Source organism: Carassius gibelio, chromosome B2 (genome assembly GCF_023724105.1).
Source record: "Carassius gibelio isolate Cgi1373 ecotype wild population from Czech Republic chromosome B2, carGib1.2-hapl.c, whole genome shotgun sequence".
Lineage (NCBI taxonomy): Eukaryota > Metazoa > Chordata > Actinopteri > Cypriniformes > Cyprinidae > Carassius > Carassius gibelio.
Window position 1 is genome coordinate 16068193 of NC_068397.1, and position 23382 is coordinate 16091574.

The 23382-nt window shown below is 36.0% G+C and overlaps 1 protein-coding gene across 6 annotated transcripts; it reads right to left on the reverse strand.

The window, feature by feature from the left end:
- Positions 1 to 442: 442 nt before the first annotated feature.
- crtc1a (CREB regulated transcription coactivator 1a) lies at positions 443 to 17943 on the reverse strand. 6 transcript variants are annotated; one of them, XM_052549001.1, is made up of 15 exons: positions 17780 to 17943; positions 16576 to 16692; positions 16349 to 16488; positions 16158 to 16217; positions 15817 to 15911; positions 15597 to 15682; positions 15475 to 15518; positions 14983 to 15194; positions 12914 to 13062; positions 12621 to 12797; positions 8446 to 8550; positions 6831 to 6917; positions 5490 to 5670; positions 5139 to 5352; positions 443 to 3860 (listed from the first exon to the last, which is right to left on the reverse strand). In XM_052549001.1, the coding sequence occupies exons 1-14, from the start codon at positions 17903 to 17905 to the stop codon at positions 5147 to 5149; spliced, it is 1785 nt and encodes a 594-aa protein (XP_052404961.1). In that variant the 5' UTR covers positions 17906 to 17943; the 3' UTR covers positions 443 to 3860; positions 5139 to 5146. The 6 variants fall into 6 exon arrangements, with proteins under 6 accessions (XP_052404961.1, XP_052404963.1, XP_052404960.1 ...); XM_052549003.1 differs by having other exon boundaries at positions 443 to 5298; XM_052549000.1 differs by having other exon boundaries at positions 443 to 5352.
- Positions 17944 to 23382: the final 5439 nt, after the last annotated feature.

A 23382-nucleotide genomic window follows, 5' to 3' on the forward strand; every position in this document is an offset into this window, starting at 1 on the left:
ACACAATGAACATGTTACAAATTATACAAACCGTACATACAAATTTTAGGTTCTAGACAAAAACCCAAAATATAAAAATCAAAAAGAAAAGAGGAAAAAGATGGCACTTCACTAACTCATCAACATATTTAAGAATATCAATTTTCTAATAGCATTTTAATATCTTGGAAACATGTGTATTGCTGTGTCAATTCTAAAATAAAAATAAAAAAAATTCTAAAATAAAAAACTATGCAATGACAAACCATTTATTTTATGTATACGAAACTTTCCCTAATAATAAATAAATAATAAATGTTTTTGTATCCTACGGCTATAAAAAAATAAAATAAATCTTTATAAATCTATTTTCTACAACAGTTATTTTCAATATTACTATAAGCAAATACCTAACTTATCTATTTAAATGTCTGAGCTCATAGGAAAATCATACAAACAAATATGCTTTTTATCATTTTTATTCAATTCAATAAACAAATATTAATGCAAAGGTACAAAGACTTAAGCTTCCACACAGAAAAATACAGTAAGGACAATGTCATTTAAGCTTGATAACACTTTGTTTTAAATAAGTAGCACACTTATAAAGCCCACAATGTTTTATATTCTTTTTTTTTTTTAAATCATTTTGTTTTCTATTTTTCATAGAAAACATAGTAATAGGAACATATTTTCCTTTTGTTTTAAAGGGTCAGATAAACCAAACCACAAAGCTGCAGAGCTATGTTCCTGAAAGCAAGGTTTGCATATTTGGTGAGTAGAGTTGTCTTGTTCCAAAAAATTGGACTAATGTCTGGACTTTTCAGTCAAATGTATGTGCAACATCTGAATTATCATACATTGAAAAAATAGAAATTAGCTGCCTTTGTATAGATATGAACCACCAAGACAGTTCACAATCATTAAATGCACATACTGTAGAGTATTTGAAAGTTTTAAAATATGTATTAATTTTAGTTCCACTAGGTTGCATTATCAAGTTGTCTCTTTAGCACTAACAATTTTTTTTTTTTACATAAAGGAAAAAAATTATACAAAACCACTTCAGCAAAAATTATATTTCCAGTTGCAAAAGTTTTAGTAATGCACTAGCAGAGAGTTCAGATATACTCTAAGCTTGATAACTGCAAAAAAGCAGGACATCACATTGAGACTTGTGGGTATTTTAATATTCAGTACCATGCAGAAAAAGTTCACCCATTATAAATAAGGGTTTTCAGTGTTAAAGGCTGAAGACATATAGAGTCTCATGTAAATGGTTGGCCCTGGGAGAGATTATACATCAAGGTACATAACTGCTTCATTTATAAATATGCTTGTCCTAAAATACCAAAGAAAATTCTTACCGTTGGTCAACAAAGACACTAGGTAGTCTCTGTGGCAAACTAACAATTTAACAAGAGCATCTTTATATTGAAGACATAACAGTAGCAGACCAAGCATAACTTCAATTTAAAAAAATACAAACAACAAACTTTGGCTTTTTTCAATGGCTTGTCAATTATAGAGAAAGTATGCATGTATAGTATACAAACAAACTTTCTGCACTATTCCTTTTTCTGGCCCTATGAACTGGGCATTTTGGCAAATGAATGATACAAACTAATTATGAGTAGGGCTCATCTTAAAAAACCCCCCCCCCAAAAAAACACTTTTTTAAATAGGTTAAAGATGCTTAAAAACCTACTGGCACACTTAAAAATAAGTAAAATATTTTTGAATGCAAAGAAAACTGGCCAAGTCAGATATTTGGAAATCTAGGAACTGATTGGATGAAGCAACCACTGCAAAGAAACCACAAAACTACAACACACTGCCGCAAACAGACCTTGAGCATGTGAAGACAACTTTTACAGTACTTAAACATCAAACACAAAACACAAAATAAAAGAATATAATCTAGAAACGAATAGTTCTACTGCGAATACTACAAAAAGACATAAGAGGATATTTTTTCACAAAGCTTCAACAAGGTTCAGTGTACAGAGGCTGAAAAGCAAAACTGCATGTACATTTGAAACAGGGATTCTTTTATGACTTGGCTAGAAGTGTGAGCACACTTGGTAATGAACACAGATCTGTGTGTTTAAACCATGAGTTTGAGGAAAGTATGAAAAAAAACCTGAACGAGGGACAGTATAGTGTCCACTTAAAGCATTTTAAAATGTAAAAACATACAGTTCCATATTGTTCATTTAATATATATATATATATATATATATATATATATATATTTTTTTTTTTTTTTTTTTTTTTTTTTTTTTTTTACATACTCCTGATATTTTATGATCTACTCTTACTTTTTAAAATATAGAAATGTGTAAGTGTTGCATTTATATACATGTTGACGGTGCATACATTAGATACTGAACAGGTTATGGGTTACACTGATGACTTTGTCTTGTCTGCATGCTCTCCTTTCTGGACCAGAAATGTTCTGGATTGGTTAGGTTCACTGAAACGATACACTATGATCCACAGATGAAACTTCATAAAAGGTACAATGGTCTACTATGTTGAACTGAGATGCAGAAAGGTAACCTGCCTTCTTAAATGCATTTTGTTAATATTGGGGAACTTTCAAACTTTTCCTAATACTACATAAAAATGTTTTTTTTTGCGTTGACCAAGTATAAAATCATAAATAGACAACAGATACTTTTTCCTCTTCAAAAATACTTGTCTTAGATTAGAAGGCAAAGTCGGCCAAACAGAGGGGGAAATAGACCCAGTGCACTTAACAGTCACTCAGAGGGGTGAACAAAAAAAAATGGATTGGGTATTGATTAAAGTGCCAAGTGAATGTAGGAAGTGATTTCATGTAGTAAGTTTACAAATGCACAACACATATATAGAGATGTAAAATAAAATATCAAAGAAATAAAAGTGCACAGCTTGTCAATCACCAATACTTGTGATGGTCAGACATGCAAAATAAAACGAAAATAAAAAACGCTCACAGTTCAATAGCTATGAGTTTCTGTACAAAGTAGCCTCTTGCAAATGAAATGGAGATGCCACAACAAAGCAGAGGGCAACTATTAAACATGTGGAAAGGTACACAAATGCCACAGTAACAAAAATAATGCTAGTTTCAGTAATATGTTTGGTCCAACATAAAAATGATGAAATACATTCTGGTTTCAGCAATGCTGTTCTTTTCAATGAAGCAGTCAAGTAAAAGAATATAACAGTAACTGATTACCTGACACATCCTTCCCGTCAATTATTTTACATTTTGAACACATGAATCATGATCCTCATTGTCAGAGACAAAGCACATGTAGATCATGCTTTTTTTATACAGGAAATTTACACGGTGTAATCAGATCCCTTTCAAGAACAATCCCTTACGGAGAATAAAAATGGTTTTCATGCATTAACTGCTTCGTTTTTTTTTCCTTTATGCGGACAACAGACAAAGCAATCCATGTAACAAGTAAATTTCAGCTGCACAGACTCAGAACCCACAGATGCTTTAAAAGCTGTATGTCTGTTTGAGCCTTTTCTTTAGTATTTTTGTGATTTAGTATGTGATTATGCTTTGCATAGATATTAATCCAAATCAGATTATCCCCTTGTAGGTAGAGAAATTTTACATAAACTTATATAGCATTTCAATAATTTAAACATTAAGATCATATTAATGTTTTCAAATTGTAAACAAAATTCTCACACTTACAAATGTGGTAAGAGTATAAAAGTCTGAGAAACATGAGAAAAAGATGAAAGTGACAGGATTTAAAAAGAGCAGTAAACCTCTCCATTTGGGCATATGATATCACAAAGCCACCAGTAGATGAAAGAGAACTGTGTGCCAGGACAACCTCGTGAGTTACAGTACCAGAAAACACCTTCAGCTACGGAGAACAAAACGGACAAAAAACTGCATCTTCAGTGTAAGGCAGAATCTGGTTATCACAGTGAATAGTTCTGATACATACATACGTATATGCAAACGATCATCATGATCGCATACTGTCAGATAATGTTTCTTTCAGAGTAAAGTTTGTAGCATCATTTTGACTGTACCCTTTACCATGGCCGAGATTTTAGGCCGAACTGTAACACTACATACTGTACATTTATTATATAAGTCTGTTGATTTAAAACACCATATTACTGGCATGAAAAGGTTTCCTAAATTCATAACAAATTGTTCACTAGCCACTTCCTTTTACATTGTTTATGTGCATATACTGCACATCTTAAAGGGACAGTTCACTCAAAAATGAAAAGTAATGTCATCATTTACTCTCTCTCTTCATTCCAAACCTGTACGAGTTTCTTTTTTGTGTGTGTGACAAAACAATGAAAGTCTTTTAATGTATGGACAAAAATATTTTCCTCCACAAATAAAAGGCATACAAGGGTGAGCAAATGATGACAGAACTTATCCCATTAAACGTGTAAATGTGTCTTTTGATATTAAGATTCCCAGTTGCACACTTTTCAGCCAGATGAATTTGATCATCTTGAGCACACAATAGCACTGTACCACTATCTAAAACGACGTGACAAAGCTAGACATCTATAAAACATTACAATCATATGTTCAGACTGCACTGAAGTACATTAGTGTTGTTGACGTGTTGCAGGTGCATGAAAGCTGCCCTTAAAATGGGGAGGATTAACACTCCTTTTGAACCATTCATGTTTTTTCAAGCAAGAAACATTTGTATAGGAAAATAAATTCAAAACGGATCATAAACTATGTTTTTGGTGGCATATGCATGTATAAAAGTGCATAACTAAACATTTGTACTTAAAGAAAAAGGAAAGTAACAGGCATTTATGGCAGGCATCAGGAGGAAGAAATGAAATGGAAGAACGCATGTTTGAATTTTAAGAGGGAATTTATGTAGTGTCACATTCTCTCTATAGAGCTAAAGGAACCACAATTGCTGAGGTGCGAGTGTATAATCCTAAGAAACGATGGGCTGCTTTCTCAAAAGCTTGATTCGTTACATGTGGCAGCACTGCTTTCCCATTCTCCCCTAGTATGCTGCGGCAGCATTCTCAGCAATCTCTTCCCAGAGGATGGGCTTCGAGAAAAAGGGGGAAAGTGTCCCCGAAACATGCTGCTTCCCTCCCATTTAAACACCCATCTCAAAGAAGGACAAATGAACATGGCATACCTAAAGATTTACAGTCTGTCCATCCGGAAAGCATCTTCTGTTGCTGGGTCGGCCAGAACCATGTCTGGATCGTTGAGCATGTGCAGGCCGTCCAGTGTCAGCGGATCGATTTTCAGATCATCCAGAGGGAACTGGGAATCTGCGTCAAAGCTCACGTCACCTGTCAGAGAGTTGCACAACTCTTTGTATAGGCTCAGGGGAGACTCTCCTGCAACTAAAAGATGGGTAGTATAATATGCTAAACTTTTAGATGGAGCTCTTTGATGCCTGGCTTCACGGCAGCATTGTCAGCACACGTGCAGCACAGGTACATGCAATATTATGCAATATGTAACCGGGCAGATGCAATACCTGTGAGAATGATGTTGGGGATGTTCCCATGGCTGCTGTAGCCTAGCTGCTGCGAGTCCTGCAGGCTGCCGTGGCTCCCGCTGAGGTTTAGCATCGCAGCTTGAGAGTAGTTTAGAGTGGATCCCTCAGTGTACAGACTGTTTGAGCTGATGGGATTCTCAATCATGTTAAACTGCTCCAGCTACAGAATCAAAACAAATTCGATGACTATAAAGCAAAGGTTGACGGAGGCAATCAAATGGAAGAATTTTTTTTAAGTTAAAAATTTAAATACAGATCGTGTCATTGTAAACCCATTTGGATACAATCAGACTTAGTAGAATTTACTTGTATTTTATTTAAAGAAATTAATTCTTTTATTTTGCAAGGACGCATTAAATTCATCAAAAGTGACATTTATGAAGTTAAATTAGATTTCTATTTCAAATAAATGCTGTTCTTTTGAACATTCGACTCATTAAAGTATCCTCAAAAAATTATTACAGTTTCCCAAAAAATACTAAGCAGCACAACGTTGACAATTCTAATAATAAATGTTTCTTGAGCAGCAAATCAGCAGATTATAATGATTTCTGAAGGATCATATGACACTAAAGACTGGATATATCACCAGTTTTGCCATCACAGGAATAAATCAATTAACAAGATATTCTAATAGAACAGTTTAAACATATTAAAAACATACAAAAGATATTCATCTTTACATTGTAATAATATTTTATTAAATATGTCTGAGCATAAAAAAAACACTTTCAAAAACATTCAAATAAATAAATAAATCACACCCACCCCAGCGTTTTGAATGATAGTGTATATACACACACACACCTTGCTACGAATACGTTTAATACACAATTATCTTACCAGAACCTGTCATATGTCATAATTTAAATAAAATGAAAATAGTGTTAACATTTAAAAACCTAATGGCAGGTAAAGCATTTCTTTGTTGTATTACACAGAAGAGCTGACAGAAACATGACGGGTGAAAGTGGGGGATTTGGGACTGGGAACATGACGCAAGGTAGATCCAAATCTATGCCCCTGTGAGGCTCTTTTGTGTTGTAAGCATGTGCTTTTCCCACTGTGACACTATTGACAGAAAACACTTGGCCTGTCATCTCAAAGCTTTCAGCTGCCCTCTAGTGTTTTGTACATGTAAGGAGCAAGGAATGAATTGTTTATAGACGGGTTCATTTTTATATATACATATATAAATGAACAGATACAATCCACTCAAATTTTATATTAATGTAACCAGCGACTTGAAATCTTCCAGATGGACTAAAAGCAGTTAAGGTACAATTCTATTCATTTATATAACAGTCATAACGAGCTCACCTGCTGAGACAAAGCGTTGGTTTGCAGAGGGGACAGCTGTTGGTCGTAAAAGGCATCAGCAAAGACACTTCCGAGAATGGATGAGTGCTAAAACGAGAACATATTACATCATTAACCATCCACAAAGAGGCTCAAGATTATCACTACAAATCACTCACCAAGGCCCTGAAACACCACATTTAGCCCAGGAGAGCATCTAAATCCACAAAAAATTCTGCGTCACAATTCATGATGCAAGATGACAACACTAATTCTGCATCACAATGATTGACATGAAGACATTTTGGCTCATTTCAAACAAAAATATGTTGCAAGTTTACTTTACAGAAAATAAACACCTTGTTTAAGCAACAGATGAACAAAAATCACAAAAAAAATGTTTAAATCACATGGCTTTTAGAGACCAAGAGAAAGGCGTTGCACACCATTATTCCCACTCTAAAACTTTCCACCTGGATTCTAATAGAATGCTTACAAAGCAAAAATCTGTGATTTTTTATGTTAAAAGAAAATGACACACATAGCTTGTTGCATCCATTGCAGCAGTCAGTGAACTCTGCCCAAAGACAGGGGTGTCTGAACCGGTTCCTGGAGGGCCACTGTCCTGTAAAATTTAGCTCCAAACCTAATAAAACACATCTGAATCAGCTAAATTAACTCTGCTGGACAATGATCTTCCACAAGAAGGATTGGACACTCCTGGCTAAAGGTAAAGTGACTGAAAAAAAAAATAAGACAATAATTCTGTCTGATAATATCAACTAGGATATCTAAACTTTTTCAGTTCCATTATTGGATAAAGACAGAGCAGATATCCTCTGATACATACTGTATAAAACTATGTTGCATTTTAGTATGCTATGTAACTACATGCATAAAGAACAATATACATTTTTAAAATATATTTTGTTTAGATTGCAGAGCCATTATTGATCTATAAAGTAATTTACTTCTACATTTTCAATTTTCTTTTTTTCACAAACACAAGAAGAGATCTGCATACTGAAAAAGGTCTCTTCTATGAATCGTTAGAAAGGCTTTTGGCTGATGAAGCTTTTTTTTTTTTTTTTTTTTTCCTGCTCCTGCTCCAAAACAATTATAAGAAAATACTTTTTTTTTCCAGAATGAAGCCCTCATTATTTTTGTGAAAGTTTCTTTCTTGGCCTTGGCTCCTGGACTGGCTGGTAGATCGTAATGAATATTTGTTTGTTTGTTTTTCTACACAGAAGTCTAATTTTAAAATATTACTCCTCAAATCTGTAATTATTTCATGGTTCAAAACTTTTACAATACAATAATGAAACGTTTTCAAGACAATAATTTTTTTCATACTGAAGTAACCATCAATTTAGCTCAAAATGCACATGATCCGGTGAAAGGATGCATAGCAGAAATGGCACTTTGAGAATGGCGTACATTAAAATTGGCCTATATTGCTAGTCAGCATGATACACAGAACGTGTAAGTGGTGCTCAGACACACAGCAAAGCAGCCGGGACCAGAGAGACTGGGAGACACGACTGGACACACAGAGCGGCTAAAGGGACAGGCTCCAGATCGGCTCCAAACAAAACAAACTACAGGAGGAAGCAGCGGCTGCTGGATTCGCCCTTACTTGAGGCGAGCCCCCCGGAGAGAAGCCTTGATTGGAGACCGGAGAGGTTGGAGACTGATTGGCCGAAGACCCCACCCTACAGCGGTACTGCTGGAGGGAAGCAGCCTATATGGGACAACACCAAGTTAGACCAACAGAGCCCCTGTAGGGGACCTCCGACTCAGGGTAAGTGGCCTGTGGCTCTCAACAATTTACAATCTCTCTTGTCATGTAAACTCTGTAGCAAAGAAATTCTTTCTAGGAAATGGAATAAATGGAAATATACATATATATATATTTGTTTACGTCTTTATTTGGTAGTGTGCTATTCAGATTTAGGAATATGGCTCTGTGTAGTGAATGCCGCTCAATCTGAAAGCATGTGATGATGGTTTACGACTAATCACGGAACAGCTTTACTGACGAGAATCGCATGTGATTAATTGCACAGCCCTACCTGCTTCACCTTCACTTAGCCTAGTTAGTCAACCCTCTACGGACACCTTGGCCATTGGCTAGTAAATATTTTAGTTTTCTTGCCAGACTGATATATATATATATATATATATATATATATATATATATATATATATATATATATATATATATATATATATATATATATATATATATATATAGACACACACACACACACACACACATCAGTCAGTCAAGCTTTATAATAATCAAGTATTATTTAAGAACAAAACTTAGTAATAAGAAGTAAACTTGAATGATAACCATGTTTGAAAGCATATTAGTCATTTTAACTGAACATTTTAATTGGACTGGTGGTGGTGCTTTTTGGTGATTAAGTGTTTCTGTAAGAGAAAAAAAAATCAGGAAAAAACTACAAAAATACTGATAGGATAATACGAATTCTACTAATAAGGACTACTAAGGATTAATGAGCTGCTGGATTCATGAATATTAATCAGGTTTTGTGCGTTCGCTCTAACTGATTTGCTGAAATCAAAACAGGGATGATAATAGGTGAGCGCCAGAGATTGCCGATTGCGCATTAACTCCTCCCACTCCCGGAAAACCAGGCTGTTCTTAAAAGCTGAAGTCTTCCATAGGATCAACAATATTTTACGGGAAGATACAACAACTAATATTGTTTAAATGTAGTGTGTCAATTCACACAGAAATTGTGCGCCTTTACACTAGAGTTAACGGTACATCAAATACAGGATGCGGTGCGCAACCATTGAAATCAAGTGAAAAAAAGCATGTGTTAAACTTATACTTAGCCTCCAACTAACACACTGGCGAGTAAAATCAGATAATTTATTATCCATTGGCTAATATTAATACATAATTTAGTCGCCAGAGCAGGGCCCATCTACGGAGAGCCTTCTCACTCCTTATTAAGTCCTATTGTACCGAATTTTGGTTGCAGTTCCACCAGAGTTCCACTATGGGGTCTATAGAGCTAGACGGCTGAATTTGTCCCCTTCACCCGATTGCCGTTGAGAAATCTGAGATCTGATTGTAGGTTTTGCAAGTTCAACATGGGTTATAGGTCGAAAGTTGAATGAACGAGTACTTATGTTTGGCCAGTGAAGGACTGATTACGACCAGAGATACAGCTTGATGGCATCCGAATCAGAATCAGGATCAGAATGTTAAGGTGGACTTTTTCGACTTTTTTGGGGGTTGCTGGCACTTTTATCTGCCTATTGTTATGTATGTACTGTGAAATTTACACGGAAAATAAATTGAATTCGAGTACTTGTTGTGTTATTCTTGTGTTAAGAAATACCGGATACATATGGTATAGTATTGCCACCTTAAAAAACACAAACAAATGTCACGCTCAATAGTGCTAAATATTAGGGGTGCCCCGATCGTTATGTGCATCTCGTCAGTAAAACCGGTTTACTGCTGATTAGAGAACCGGCTTTACGGACCAGATGTGCATTAACGATCGACCAATCTCGATCGGTGCACCCCTACTAAATATCAATAAAAATTGAAAAAGGAAAAAAATGCCTTGCAGGTGTGCAATGATAAAATGTTCTAATAGTGGGCAAGGGTTGTCCTATTTCTCATTTCCCAAGGACGAAAAAAGGTAACCCATGAGGACTGTGTTAATTGTCAAAGCCATTGTGTATATTTTTGGCGTGGTCTTTCAAAACAACAAAACAAAAACTCTTCTAGCACGTGTATTTACCTGTGTCAGCTGTGTTGTCGATTCCTCGATAGAAAAGAAAGTACAGAGCACGAAAACACCAGAGCCGTTAAATAATTAATTTTTCAACAGCTCTGGAAAGCACCATAGACATTCTCTGAAAGCACCTTTTTTCTTTTACTGTCTATGGAAAGCACCAAAGTGACTGAAGGATTGTCGTAAAGCTGTGTATGACGTCTTTGCATCTCCTTTCGAATACAACATTCAAATTACTAGACAAAAAATGATATACTGAGAAAAATGGATTTTGAAGGGTATACCACCATTGACCCTCATTCATTCTGCACTCGTCCTGTGAGCGACCTCATATGGAATCAGAGTGGAACTGCAACCAGTTTAGAAACCGGAAGTGTAGTGAGAGTGAAACTTCTCGCCATATTAGACATTCTCCGGCCAGAGTGATGATTTACTGGCAATGTAGAGGGTTGCTAACTGATGTAGTATACGCAACACAATGGCAAGTGGCAATATTGGAAACATGGTTATTAGAGAGTTAATTTGTGAGTGAATGTACAGGTGCATCTAAATTAGAAAGATGTGGAAAAGTTAATTTATTTATTATTTATAGATTCTCTATGGGGTTTCAGGATTGGTGAGTTTGCTGGCCAGTCAAGCACACCAACACCATGATAATTTAAACAACTTTTGGTGCTTTTGGCAGTGTCGGCAGGTGCCAAATACTGATGGAAAATTAAATAAGCATCTTTAAAAAGCTGGTCAGCAGAAGGAAGCATGAAGTTCTCCAAAGTTCCTTGATAAATGGGTGCAGTGACTTTGGTTTTCAAAAAACACAATGGACCAACACCAGCAGATGACCTTACACACCAAATCATCACAGACTGTGGAAACGTAACACTGGACTTCAAGCAACTTGGGCTATGAGCTTCTCCGCCCTTCCTCCAGACTCTAGGACCTTGGTTTCCAAATGTAATACAAAACTTGCTCTCATCTGAAAAGAGGATTTTGGACCACTGGGCAACAGTCCAGTTCTTAAATTAAATTAAATTTATGCATTTAGCAGATGCTTTTATCCAAAGCGACTTACAGTGCATTCAGGCTAACAGTTTTTACCTAACATGTTCTCTGGGAATCGAACCCACAACTTGTTTTGTTGTTTTGAGTTGATTAGCTGATTGGCAAGTCACCATATTCTAATTTTTTGAGAGTGAATTGGTGGGTTTTTGTTAAATGTGAGCCAAAATCATCACAATTAAAAGAACCAAAGACTAAAACTACTTCAGTCTGTGTGCACTGAATTTATTTAATACACGAGTTTCACAATTTGAGTTGAATTACTGAAATAAATGAACTTTTCCACGACATTCAAATTTATTGAGATGCACATGTATGTAAATTCTGAATGGATTATAGTGCGCAATGGGCGTACTCCTTATAATCACTGGAAAGATGTCATAAATTATACATTCATCAATGCAATCTCACAAAATGTAAAAAAATATTCAAAGAAGCTTTACACATCACAGCTAATCTTTTATTTACATCATGTCTGTACTTTCTTTGTTTTAAGAGAGAATTTGCAAACAGCAAACTAATGGAATTTTTGCTAATTTATTATTCTAATTTTATCAGTTAACTGTTAAATGTTCAGATAATGAGAAACGGTTGTCGGTAAGTAACATTAACTGAAGTGAGCATCCCTAGTTTAAAGGAACTTCATTTTGAATTGAACATTATAAATGTCCTAAGTTACTTTTGATCAATTTAATGCATTCTTGCTGAATAAATTAATTTCTTATTACTGACCCCAAACTTCTGAAAGGTACTGTTATTTTTCTTTTCTTTTTAAAAGGTTGAAGATGGACCAGAAAATATTAAAGTTACATCTCACAACTGCATCTTTATATCACATATTTCTTTACCTATCATTAAAAATTACGTAATGGCAAGAACAAACAAAAACATTTCATTTTGAATAATGTTGTGATAAAGTTATTTTATCACACCTCCGTACATGGAGGTAAGTGTTAAGATGTGATCTTACCGTGTTAATATCATTGCCCACAGAGGTTTGTGTCTGACTTCCGGAGACAGATGGCAGCTGGGTGTTCTGCTGGAGCTGGGGAAGCCCACCGGCCCCCTGTGTCTGTGTGGACGGCTGACTGAAGAACGCATACTGAGCCAACTGCTGCTCCAGCGTCATGGCATCTATTGCCACCGCCTATTCAACACAGATCCAGATTGAGACGCTCTATCAGCATCGGAGCGATTAGATTAGCATCTACTGTTCCTTCTGTAACACCAGCTCAACACTTGGAGTAATGAGCGCAGTGTTACCTGTGCGAGAGAGAGCGGAGGAGAGAGTGTGGGCGACAGCTGATGAAGACTCGGGTGCTGCTGGGAATCTGTGTTGAGGATCAGAGGAACTACATTCTCATGGCGGCGCTGAACACTCACTGTCGCTGTGGGCTGGGCTGATGTCACACCTGATGAGAGTAATGACAGACCTCAATCCTTTAGACATACATGATCATGTTGACATTCACTCATTTACAATTTAATAGAAAGAATATTATGTTATTAAATGATTATGCTCTACAACACAAGCCCGAGCTAAACAGGATGTCTATGTGTGCTTGGGTCCATATTGTTCATGTCAAATAAAATCAACCATAAAAAATGTACAACCTACTAACAACAGAATTCAGTACAGTTAGTTACCATCCAGCTGTAGTTACTAACAGGGTTCCCACACCTTGATTAACTTCAAATTCAAGGACCTTCCAGGTCCAATACCATCAAATTTAAGGACTAATGTGGGGACACATTTCAAGTGAGAGCGAGGTTACATTGTGTTATCATAAGATACATTGTTACAGTTTTCATGTGTCAAACACAACTATGCAAAAAGGCTTTTTTTTTTATAATTTTTTTGGTCACATGACAGAGATCTGATATTCTATTTGTTGTATTTCTGTTTTGCATAAAACTGAAGAATATTCGGTACGTCCTGTACTGTATTCTAAAATCTAAAAAAACTTTTGCTTGGATTTTATTGAAAAGAAGTTTTTTTTTGCCTAATGGGTTTAAATTATATTAACAAGCAAAGCAATTCAACATTAATTTCCAGTTGTGTCTGTGAAACAGAGAGATACCATCCTAGTAGTTTTGTGCATGCATGAACGTCAAGTAGGGTGACTATATTTTAGTTTCCAAAAGATAACAATAGGTGTCGGCATGCATGGGGCTGGGGTGTGGTTGGTTGGTTGGTGGTTAAAATAGTGCCCAAAATAATGCAATGACCATATCCCAAATATCAAAAAAGTGAAAATATGTAATTTCATGTAAGATTCAGAAATCCAACCAGATTTTTGGTCCAAAAAGAGAACATGTCCAGGGAAAAAGAGGAAATATGTTCACTCTGAAGTCAAGGCAATGTACAACAAGAAGGACCTTATGCGTGAAACACTTAACATAACGCGAAACTAATGTAAATCAAGCAAGCTGGCGAAATAACACACTAGCGGACCAGAGGGAATAAAATTTAATTTTTTCCAGAAAACTTTTTGCACAAAATAAATTCAAGAACTTTTAAGGACCTGCTTCAATGTAGGTTTATTTTCAAAAACTTTCCAGGCCTTGAAAAAATATTTCAGATTCACAAACTTTTAAGGATTTCAAGGACACGTGGGAACCCTGTACTAAGCCTCTAGTGTGGATTGAATTTATGAAAGGCTGGGGCAATCCTTCCAAGTTGAATAAAATAGCTACTAATGATTTTCAATGAGTGTGAAAATGCATTTAGATAAGATGATATCAAATTTGATTAAATGTTAGGGTCTAGCAGACAAGAGTTATTAGATTGTTTTAACCAGAGAGAGAATAAAGTGGCATCTAATACATATATAATGCAATATCTGGGCTTATTTTACCCACAAGTGTAAAAAAGTTAGCCTTTAGTGTTATGACAGTAACAGCACAGGACATCTTTACACACAAATGCATAACTCAAAACAGTGGTTCTCAAACCAGGTCTCAGCAAATTTCAAAAGGGGCCTCAAGATAAATGTAAATAATTTTAATTAACACAAACGCACTAAGCATTAAATTAAGCTAAAGCAACAAGATATTTGAGATTAATCCAGATCAATTCACCCTCCCGATAAGTGTATTTTTTTCTTTGAAGAAACAATTTCCACAGTCTAGAAAAACCTGAATATATATAAATGGAATTCTGAATCATATAAATTATAATTATCTTAAATTAAAATTATAATTATTTATCTAGTTTTCAAAACTTGTCACCACAGCAGATGTCCCAGTGGAAATTTATTAATCAACATGGGGGCCTTGGAGTCAAAAGGATTGAGACCCATTACCCCAATGCATATGCTTGTGAGAATCACCTTGGCTGGCAGACGTGAGGCCCATGTGACTGTTGGCCAGGTTGCCAGTGCTGTTGGAGGCACTGAGAGAGGAAGAGGAGTCATCAGGGTCCAGGGGTGTGGTGAGAGGAGGGGGAATCTGGATGTTGGTCAGGTCTGGCAGAGATCCGCCCGTGTTGTGTGCCGCTGGGATTAGAGATGCAATAATCTCCTGATCTGGAGATGGAAATATGCTGGGGAAATGACAAGAGGGACGTTAGAAGGAACTGGGATAAATAGATATGTCAACATAAAGAGGCCACTGGACCGATTACGATGTGATAAAACAAGGCTGGTATAAAGGAGTAGATATGACTACATGGATATAGGGTTGGGATAATAAATTGATAATTGTTTGCTCAAATGACCTTGACTCAATTTTCAAGTGATAAGTGCCACATATTACTTCCATTCACCTACCCTCTACTTCACACTATCAGTGACAGTAAGAAAATCCAATGAAACCATACTTACTTGATTCCAGGTATTTTGTTTGACTTGGGCCTTGTTGAAGTAGTCTATGAAAAAACGATAAATACGTCATTGATAAAAGATTCCACGAAGTTCATATGAAAAGAATCCATTTCTAAATGTACCTTTTTGTGATGCCATATCTGCTTTTGACCTTCTTTGTCCATGTCACTTTCAGGTTCCCCTGTTCCAGGCATAGTGAGAAGAAGAACTAGTACATAGAGAGGGAAGAAGTCATACACTGAAACACCTGGACAGTCCACTGACACATTTAACCTTATTGATGAGAACATGTCATAGATCATAAATTGATAATATCGTAAATAAAATGAACATTTTATTAACCTTGTTTTGGCTGCAAATCTTGGGACCCTCCTGCAAATGCATCTTGTGGGTTTGGGTTCAAAGTGCTCTGATGCAGGGCAGAGTCTGAGTTGGTCCTACAAAACGAGCACAAAGAAATTAAAGAAGGCAAAGGCCTAACTAAACTTCAAGTTTATATTGTACCACAAAAGGACAGTAGAGTGGCAGATTGATATAATGAATTTTAGATTAAATAGGCAAACTACAACTTAGCAAGACATCTTCGAAAACATTATGAAGCTATGAAGCATGATTACTGACATGCCATTTTTACATTCTGCACATATGCCTTTATGACTGATTGTGTGAGTATAAACTCTCACCTCCTCCAGCTGGTATCAGGTGGGGGTGACAGATACACAGAGGCATACGGACAGCTATCAATGTGAGATTCAACATTAAGGACTTCATAATGTCAGAATAAGTGAATCGCAGACATATGAAACAAATATGCCTTCGTGGGCCACACAGACCAAAACATCTGTCTGCATTCAGGAGTAGACTCATCAAGGATATTTGACGGCCATGTTTGTCCACAGAGAGAGGTCTGCGGTGAGGCGATGTTATGCGAGTCCTGTCCCGGTAGACCCTGTCCACCAGCCCATGGTGACGAGTTGTTCTGCTTGTGTCCAATCCCGAATTCTGAAAAGGAGTCTGATGAAAACAAACAAACTTGAAGTCAGTACCCAACTTGCATTCCACATATGCATTCTTAATTTCACCTGTCAGTGTGCTCCTCACCTGAAAGGGGAGGTCAATGGTGGTGTTTCCAATCTGGTTGACATTTGGCAAAGAGCCGCCGTAGTACTGTCCTCGGTTCTGACCGAGCTGTAAATACTGAGTCTTCTGTAATTGTAACTGCAAGAAAGAAAACAACCAAAAAAATGTGAGACAATATAGAAGTAAAATTACCCAAAGGGGCCATTGTGACATTAAGTAAGAACACAAGAAGGAAAATATTGTAACGATAACTATATTAGCATCCACACCAAAGCATGATAATATTCAGTTATACCAGCTTATGCTTTAAATGCTCAAACTCATGTGGAATCTTATTGGCTGTCAATCTTGTTCAACAGCTGGAAAAAAAATTTAGATTATGCAGGCATATGTTAACATGAATATCCCACAGATTTTATATAATGGTTGGAATGGAAGATTCAAACACTGAAAAAAGAGATAAAATTATCATGGAAAGTTACAGCTATAAGAAGTGCAATTCACTGAAAAAGAATGTATTAATTTTTCAAACACTTATCCAATGGGACTTTAAAATGACGATTGATACCAAGTTCCCAACATGATACCAAGTTTACAACATTGTAAAAAAACACACTGAAAATTAAACAGAAAACAAAAGTTTTCTTGGTGAGCTGAGCTCTGAAATAAGCAGTATTCAGCCTGGATGTTGATTGGGATGTTAGTAGAGCACTACCTATATAATCACAACACTGTCATCAGTTTGCTGGAGTCCTTATTTTGGGCATACATGCACTGAGCAATAATGCTGAACTGAGCAAACACATTGTTGTGTATGGTTTAATCATTCACTGGGTGCTTGTAACATTCATATTTAAGCCTCGTGGAACGAATGACACGTGAAATTAATATTTAGATGCACTGGACACGACCTTAATTGCAGTCAGCTATAATGTGGCTGTCAAACACACATGCTCAATCCATTCACACTCCTCCACTGCAGCTGTGAGCACGGCAACTTTTATAAGGCCTCGTCGTGACCGTCTGTTTATCATCAAATATCTCAATGGCGTCTATTGGAAGGCGATTTATAAATCAACGCTAAAGATAAAGGCGCACTGGAGAGGGGCGTTTGTTATTGTTTACGTCCAGAGAGGCGGCTTCGGTGCGTGTCGTATCAACACAAATCCTTCCCCGCAGCTCTGCTGATCAACGCTGTCAGAAGAGAGAAAACAGTCAGACTTACACGCGCCGCGCGAGTAATGCTCAGGTCTTTCATCACCTCCTCGAACGCAGCTGTCTCTTCCGCTTGCTTCTGGTTGTGTAACGCGATCTTTTCACTGAATTTTCGCGGATTATTCGAGGTCGCCATGTTTCGCTCCTCTTGGGCTCCGCTCCTTCAATGAGACGCTGGTGCGTGCGCGCTTCCGTGCACGTGGGTGTAGTGAACACGCACATCTGGGGCGCGCGCGAGGATTATGAGATCGAATGAAGATTAGAAATGACAAGGAATTAGCGATTATGATTCTTTCGATTCAACATTTTGGAAAATTGAGGAAGCAATGTAAAAGAAAGTGCAGTTATTGCACTGTCTGTTGTCAAATAGGCCTATTTATAGAACCGATATAACAAATCAATCAAAATGTTGCAAAAGCGTGACTTTTATACAATACATCAGGCATTATGTCTTCACTGTAGAAAATATAAAACAACAAATAAAAACGTGGCAACATATTTTTTTAAAGTCGAGTTTTATTAACATAACTCAGTTACTGTTCATTATTTTTATTTTTATGTTTTAAAAGAGATTACAATTTATTTGTTCATAGATTTAAAGTTGTTTGGTTCACTAATACGATTATATAAATTAGTTCGTTTGGGAATTTCACTTTGTTTATACGGCAAAAAGAGCCGGTTCATGTGAGTCGTTTGTTCGGGAATCGGAGCAAACAGGCTTTGTAGGCTATAACTAAAATTCATTATTCATTATATTTTTTGTTTTTCAGTTGTTAACAAGCACCTGTCAGTACTGAAGCCACTTTTTCAGAACTCTTCTTCACACATTCTTCATGCGGGCCAAACTGAATACTTTTTCATTGCTTTCACAAAATGCATTCAATGACCACATTTCTAAAAACTGATAAAAGAACATTCAAATCAGAACGATGGCAAACGGTCCATTTCTGAAAGAATTATACTGAAATATAAAATTCAAATTGAGCAGAATATTTTCTATGAAATTGAAAAATTATTATTTCAAACACAGCTAACTGCAATTTCATCTGAAAGCCAAGACAAATGTCCTATTTTTTTTCTCTGTGATCTTTTAATAAACAACTGCGATGGGTGGCTTTAGAATGATTTTATTTGGAAACATGGATCAAGGAAGACACATTAGTGGGGAAAAAAGGAGTAGCATTAATCCATGCATCTAATAGGGTCATGGGGAGACTGGGGCCTTTCTTGGGTCATAAACAGGAAAACACCCTGGACAGGTGGCCAGTCCATTCCAGGGATGACAAACATACAAACATTCATATTCACACTCACTTACAGTCTGTAGTTTACCTGTCTTTGGATTGTGGGAGAAACCCAGAGGAAACCAACGTCAACACGGAGAGAACAAACACAAAGAAGGGCCTACTGGTGCACCTGGGACTCCAATATATTTTAAATTATTGCTTTAGGAATGTTGTTGTTTTTTCAGCTTTTTATTACTGTAATTATTTTCTTTTTTTTCAATTTATTATTTTTATGTTGATTTTTTTTTTTTTTTTTTTTTTTGTTTCTTGTAATTATTGCTTTAGTAATCTTGCTTTTTTTCTTATATTTTTATGTAAAGATATAGGGGGGAAATTACTGCTTTTCTCATTCATTATTTTTTTATTCAGTCAGTAAAATTAAATGATGCTATTATTAACCTATAATGAAAAACTTTAAAGATAAAAGTTCATGTAATGCTTCCTGTTTTTAGTGTTTTTTAGATCAGTGTTATGAATGGTTTTCTGAATGTGAATTGTTGCCAGTCTTATTTTGAGGCATATATGAAGTGTTTTGTTGGTCTAAGTGAATTTTGGAGGGGAATGAACTGTTTGGCCAAGATTCATGTTAGTAATGCAGACTAGACTGTATGACGAGCTTCAGTACTGAACAATGCCTGTTTGCAACTAAGAAAAACTATAAAAGAATTAACTTAGATACAATAGTGTTAATAAAGAAAGGTCATTAGAAAATCTGTTGCTTCCCATATTTATTTTCAATTGAACAAAATCCCTCACTTCCCATATTTATTTTTAATTGAACAAAATCCCTCACTTCCCATATTTATTTTTAATTATATACTACAGTTAACACATTCTACCAGTTCTGTTTAGAACCATATCATCCTGAAGTACTGTTTTATGCTAAAATGTTTTATGTTTGTGTGTGTGTGTGTGTAAGAACTTTTTTTTTTTCTTTTTTCACATTTTCTTTTTAACCTAGTAAATGGGTTACATACTATTTCTGGCCTTAAAGGGGTGTCACCCAAAAGTGAAAATTCTGTCATCATTTACTGTCATCATCTCATGTTATTCCAAACCTTCTTCTGAGTTTCTTTTTGAACTCAGAAGAAGATATTTTGAAGAATATGGGTAATCAAACAGTTGGTTCAAACATCTTATTTTTTGTACAACAGAAGAAATAAACTTATGCAGGGTTGAAACAACTTGAGGGTGATTAAATGATAACAGGATTTTCACTAAAAAGAAAGAACTAAAATAAAGAAAGAGACACACTGTAACTCTATGCTGTATTTCTATCATATCCCACAATCTCATCATCTGCAGCAAGAAACAGCCACTCAGTTACATCAAAATATACACAAAATTATGAAATTAAAGGCTTTGTAGAGGATTGTGAAGATATTCCACTATAGAACTAGGTCTTCTATTTTGTGTTTTATTCTATATTTATTCATGTTCAACGTTGGTTATCATTTATTAATGCATTCAGTTAATCCATCATGTGGGCTAATAAAAAATAAAGTACCTAATTGACCTGGCTTTTTGGCATTTGTATTTATTTTTTATTATTGTAAAACACAATTTAAGCTTCAAGCAGTGATGAAAGGGCGCCTTCACCCAGGCTCCACGCCCCCCGATGGCTTTAGGAAAACAGCGAATGTGCATTTAAAGTGGTAAATATAGGAGGAATATTTCAAAATCATTTATATGTGCCAAACTTCCTGCTACCAGCTGGTGGCACTATGACACGTAGATGTCTTCAGTCCAGGACTTTCATCAAACATGTGAAGTCGGGTGCAGATCGAACATGGTATGTGAGTTAGAGTAAAGCATGGCATATCATGTTGCCAACAGGTGGCACTATCATTATAAATGAATTTTTGCATATACTGTAGTAAATCTCTTCAGGCCAGGATTCGTATCAAACGTGAAGTTTGGGGCAGATTGAACATTGCCTTTTTAAGTTAGTGTAAAGCATTAAATATCCTGTTGCTAACAGGTGGCAATATGAATATATTTTAATACTGGCTTTTTGATGTCTTCAGGCCAGGACTCGTATCAGACAAGATAGTTGGACATTTAATGCTTTAGTTATTGTAAAAAAAAAAAAAAAAAAGTCAATTATAACGGAATATTGGCCTTAAGATGTGTTCAGACCAGGACACTTATAAAATGTGTGAAGTTAGGTGCAGATGGGATGTTGCATATTTAATTGTAAAACAAGCCATTTCCTGTTGTCAGTAGGTGGCGCTATGATTATAACTGAATATATGCCTTTAGATGTGTTCAGGCCAGGATTCACAAAATGTGTGAATCAATAGTATTTTAGGGATACTCAACCCTAAAATGAAAATGTTGTCATTAATCGCTTACCCCCATGTCGTTCCAAATCCATATAAGCTCCGTTTTTTTTCGGAACACAATTGAAAATATTTTGGATGAAAACCTGGAGGCTTGAGACTGTCCCAATGACTGCCAAGTAAATAACAGTGTCAAGGTCCATAAAAGGTATGAAAAGTCATAGTCAGAATAATGCATCTGCCATCAGACGTGGGTTATATGGAGTAACGGGAACACTTTTTGTAAGCAAAAAATATAAGAATAGCGAAAAAGGAATTATTGAATAAAGTTGCTTCATATAATGTTTTTTTTTTTTTCATGTCTATTATACAGTGATATGTTAATGGGGCTTAAGAAATCAAAAGATCTGAGATAAATTCAGCAAGTGCATCAACAACCAGCCAGAAGACAATCCTAGATTTGCAGGTCTTATTAGGTTTATGCCAGGAGTGTTGTTTTACTCCTGCATTTACCCTTCTCCATATATCTACCAGATCATTTCTAGTAGTGAATTTTCCAATTGTGTAATTGAAGTGGCTGCTGTCAAATTTAATGGGCCTTTTCCATTGTCTTATGACATTGCCAATGTCTTACCATCTGGTGACATATTCCAGTTAGCTCCCATTCAAATTAAATCTGTATGGGTACAATGCTTTGAGCTCTGATAGCGTGATGTGAAGCGTATCTTAAAGCATTTGTTTATTTTGGGTATTAGTTTTATGTCCATACACACTTGTTAAGATAAAAATAACTTTTAAAACCATTAATCAATGACCTTTATCATCTGCACTGTGTGTAATTATGTCACCTGGAAACCTATAAAAACAAATTGCAACACCAGCAGATTTATTGGCCGACTAAATAATATTCGATCACCACATTGATTAGCCCAGAATTGAGCATCTGCCATCTTCTCTTGCAACATAAGACAATAGTTTTCACCCTTTACTAAATAAAAACAAAGCCTTTCTTTTGACCAAATCCATTAGACCCCTCACATTTAACGAAGCAAGTGAAATTGAACAATTAAACATTTCTCAAGAAAGTGTAAAAGCTATATATAAAACAGAAAGAACAATAAAGAACTTATGTCAAAGCTTTTATGCGCTTTCTTGATAACACGAATAGTCCCAACAGTTCTCAACCCACTCCTTTTACAATGTAGATTTTTATCCTTCAAAATATGAATTAATCAAGTATAATCAATATGAATCTAACCATTTATGTATCAATTTATTTTTCTATTATAATCATTGTGTATTTGTATTTTCCTGTGTGTAGAGGCCTGCATGAGAATGGAATGTGCAGACATTACAAAACTGTAGTATATGGTGAAGCTGCACATCCTATTTGGACAAAATATATGATGGGACTTCTTTAGTCATGGAACATATAAATTGGGGCATCCTGTCTGCTGGAGACAGCCAAAAGAGGTTAAAGAGTTGATAAACAATAGCCATATGTATGAAATGTATAGTACACACCTAGAGGAAGAAATGTATAAAAGACTGAACAGACACAGACTCGATAGACTGTTCTGCAGAGCTCTCTCGGTTTTATTGTCTCTTGATAATAAAATCTAAAATCTGGAATCAAAACCCCAAGACTCTGAGAATGATTCTTCACAGCAGCGACAGAAGCCACCACAACATCTAGTGCAAACAGATCACAACCTTCTTTCTGCGGTTTAACCCATCTGTCGACCCTCTATGTACCCGTGCGGTCCGTGGTAGTGAGCTTGTTTCCCTTCTAGACAGGCTTGCTCAATCTGCGGCCACAGTTGCTTTCTTGGCTCTCTGTCTAACCTTAATGTCTCAGTGAGGCAAATGCCCTTCTCCCTGCACACCGGAGAATCCCTGCAGCGTTGCCATATCTCCTCGTTCACATGTCTCCTAACAAATAAAACAAATGTGTGTCTCTTCCTGTTGTCATCCTTTCGGCTAACTCTGTGTACAATGTCAGTTGCTACTTCAAGTTGTTGCTCTTCCATGTCAGGGGCAATCTT

Bases quoted from the DNA above. Each gene is read 5' to 3' on its own strand.
- crtc1a (XM_052549001.1), bottom strand. From the start codon at position 17,905: ATGGCGACCTCGAATAATCCGCGAAAATTCAGTGAAAAGATCGCGTTA. The intron at 16,693-17,779 runs GTAAGTCTGACT...TCTTTCTTGCAG, and splicing joins GCATTACTCGCGCGGCGCGT to TTACAATTACAGAAGACTCA. The intron at 12,798-12,913 runs GTAACACTGCGC...TGTGTTGAATAG, and splicing joins CTCCGCTCTCTCTCGCACAG to GCGGTGGCAATAGATGCCAT.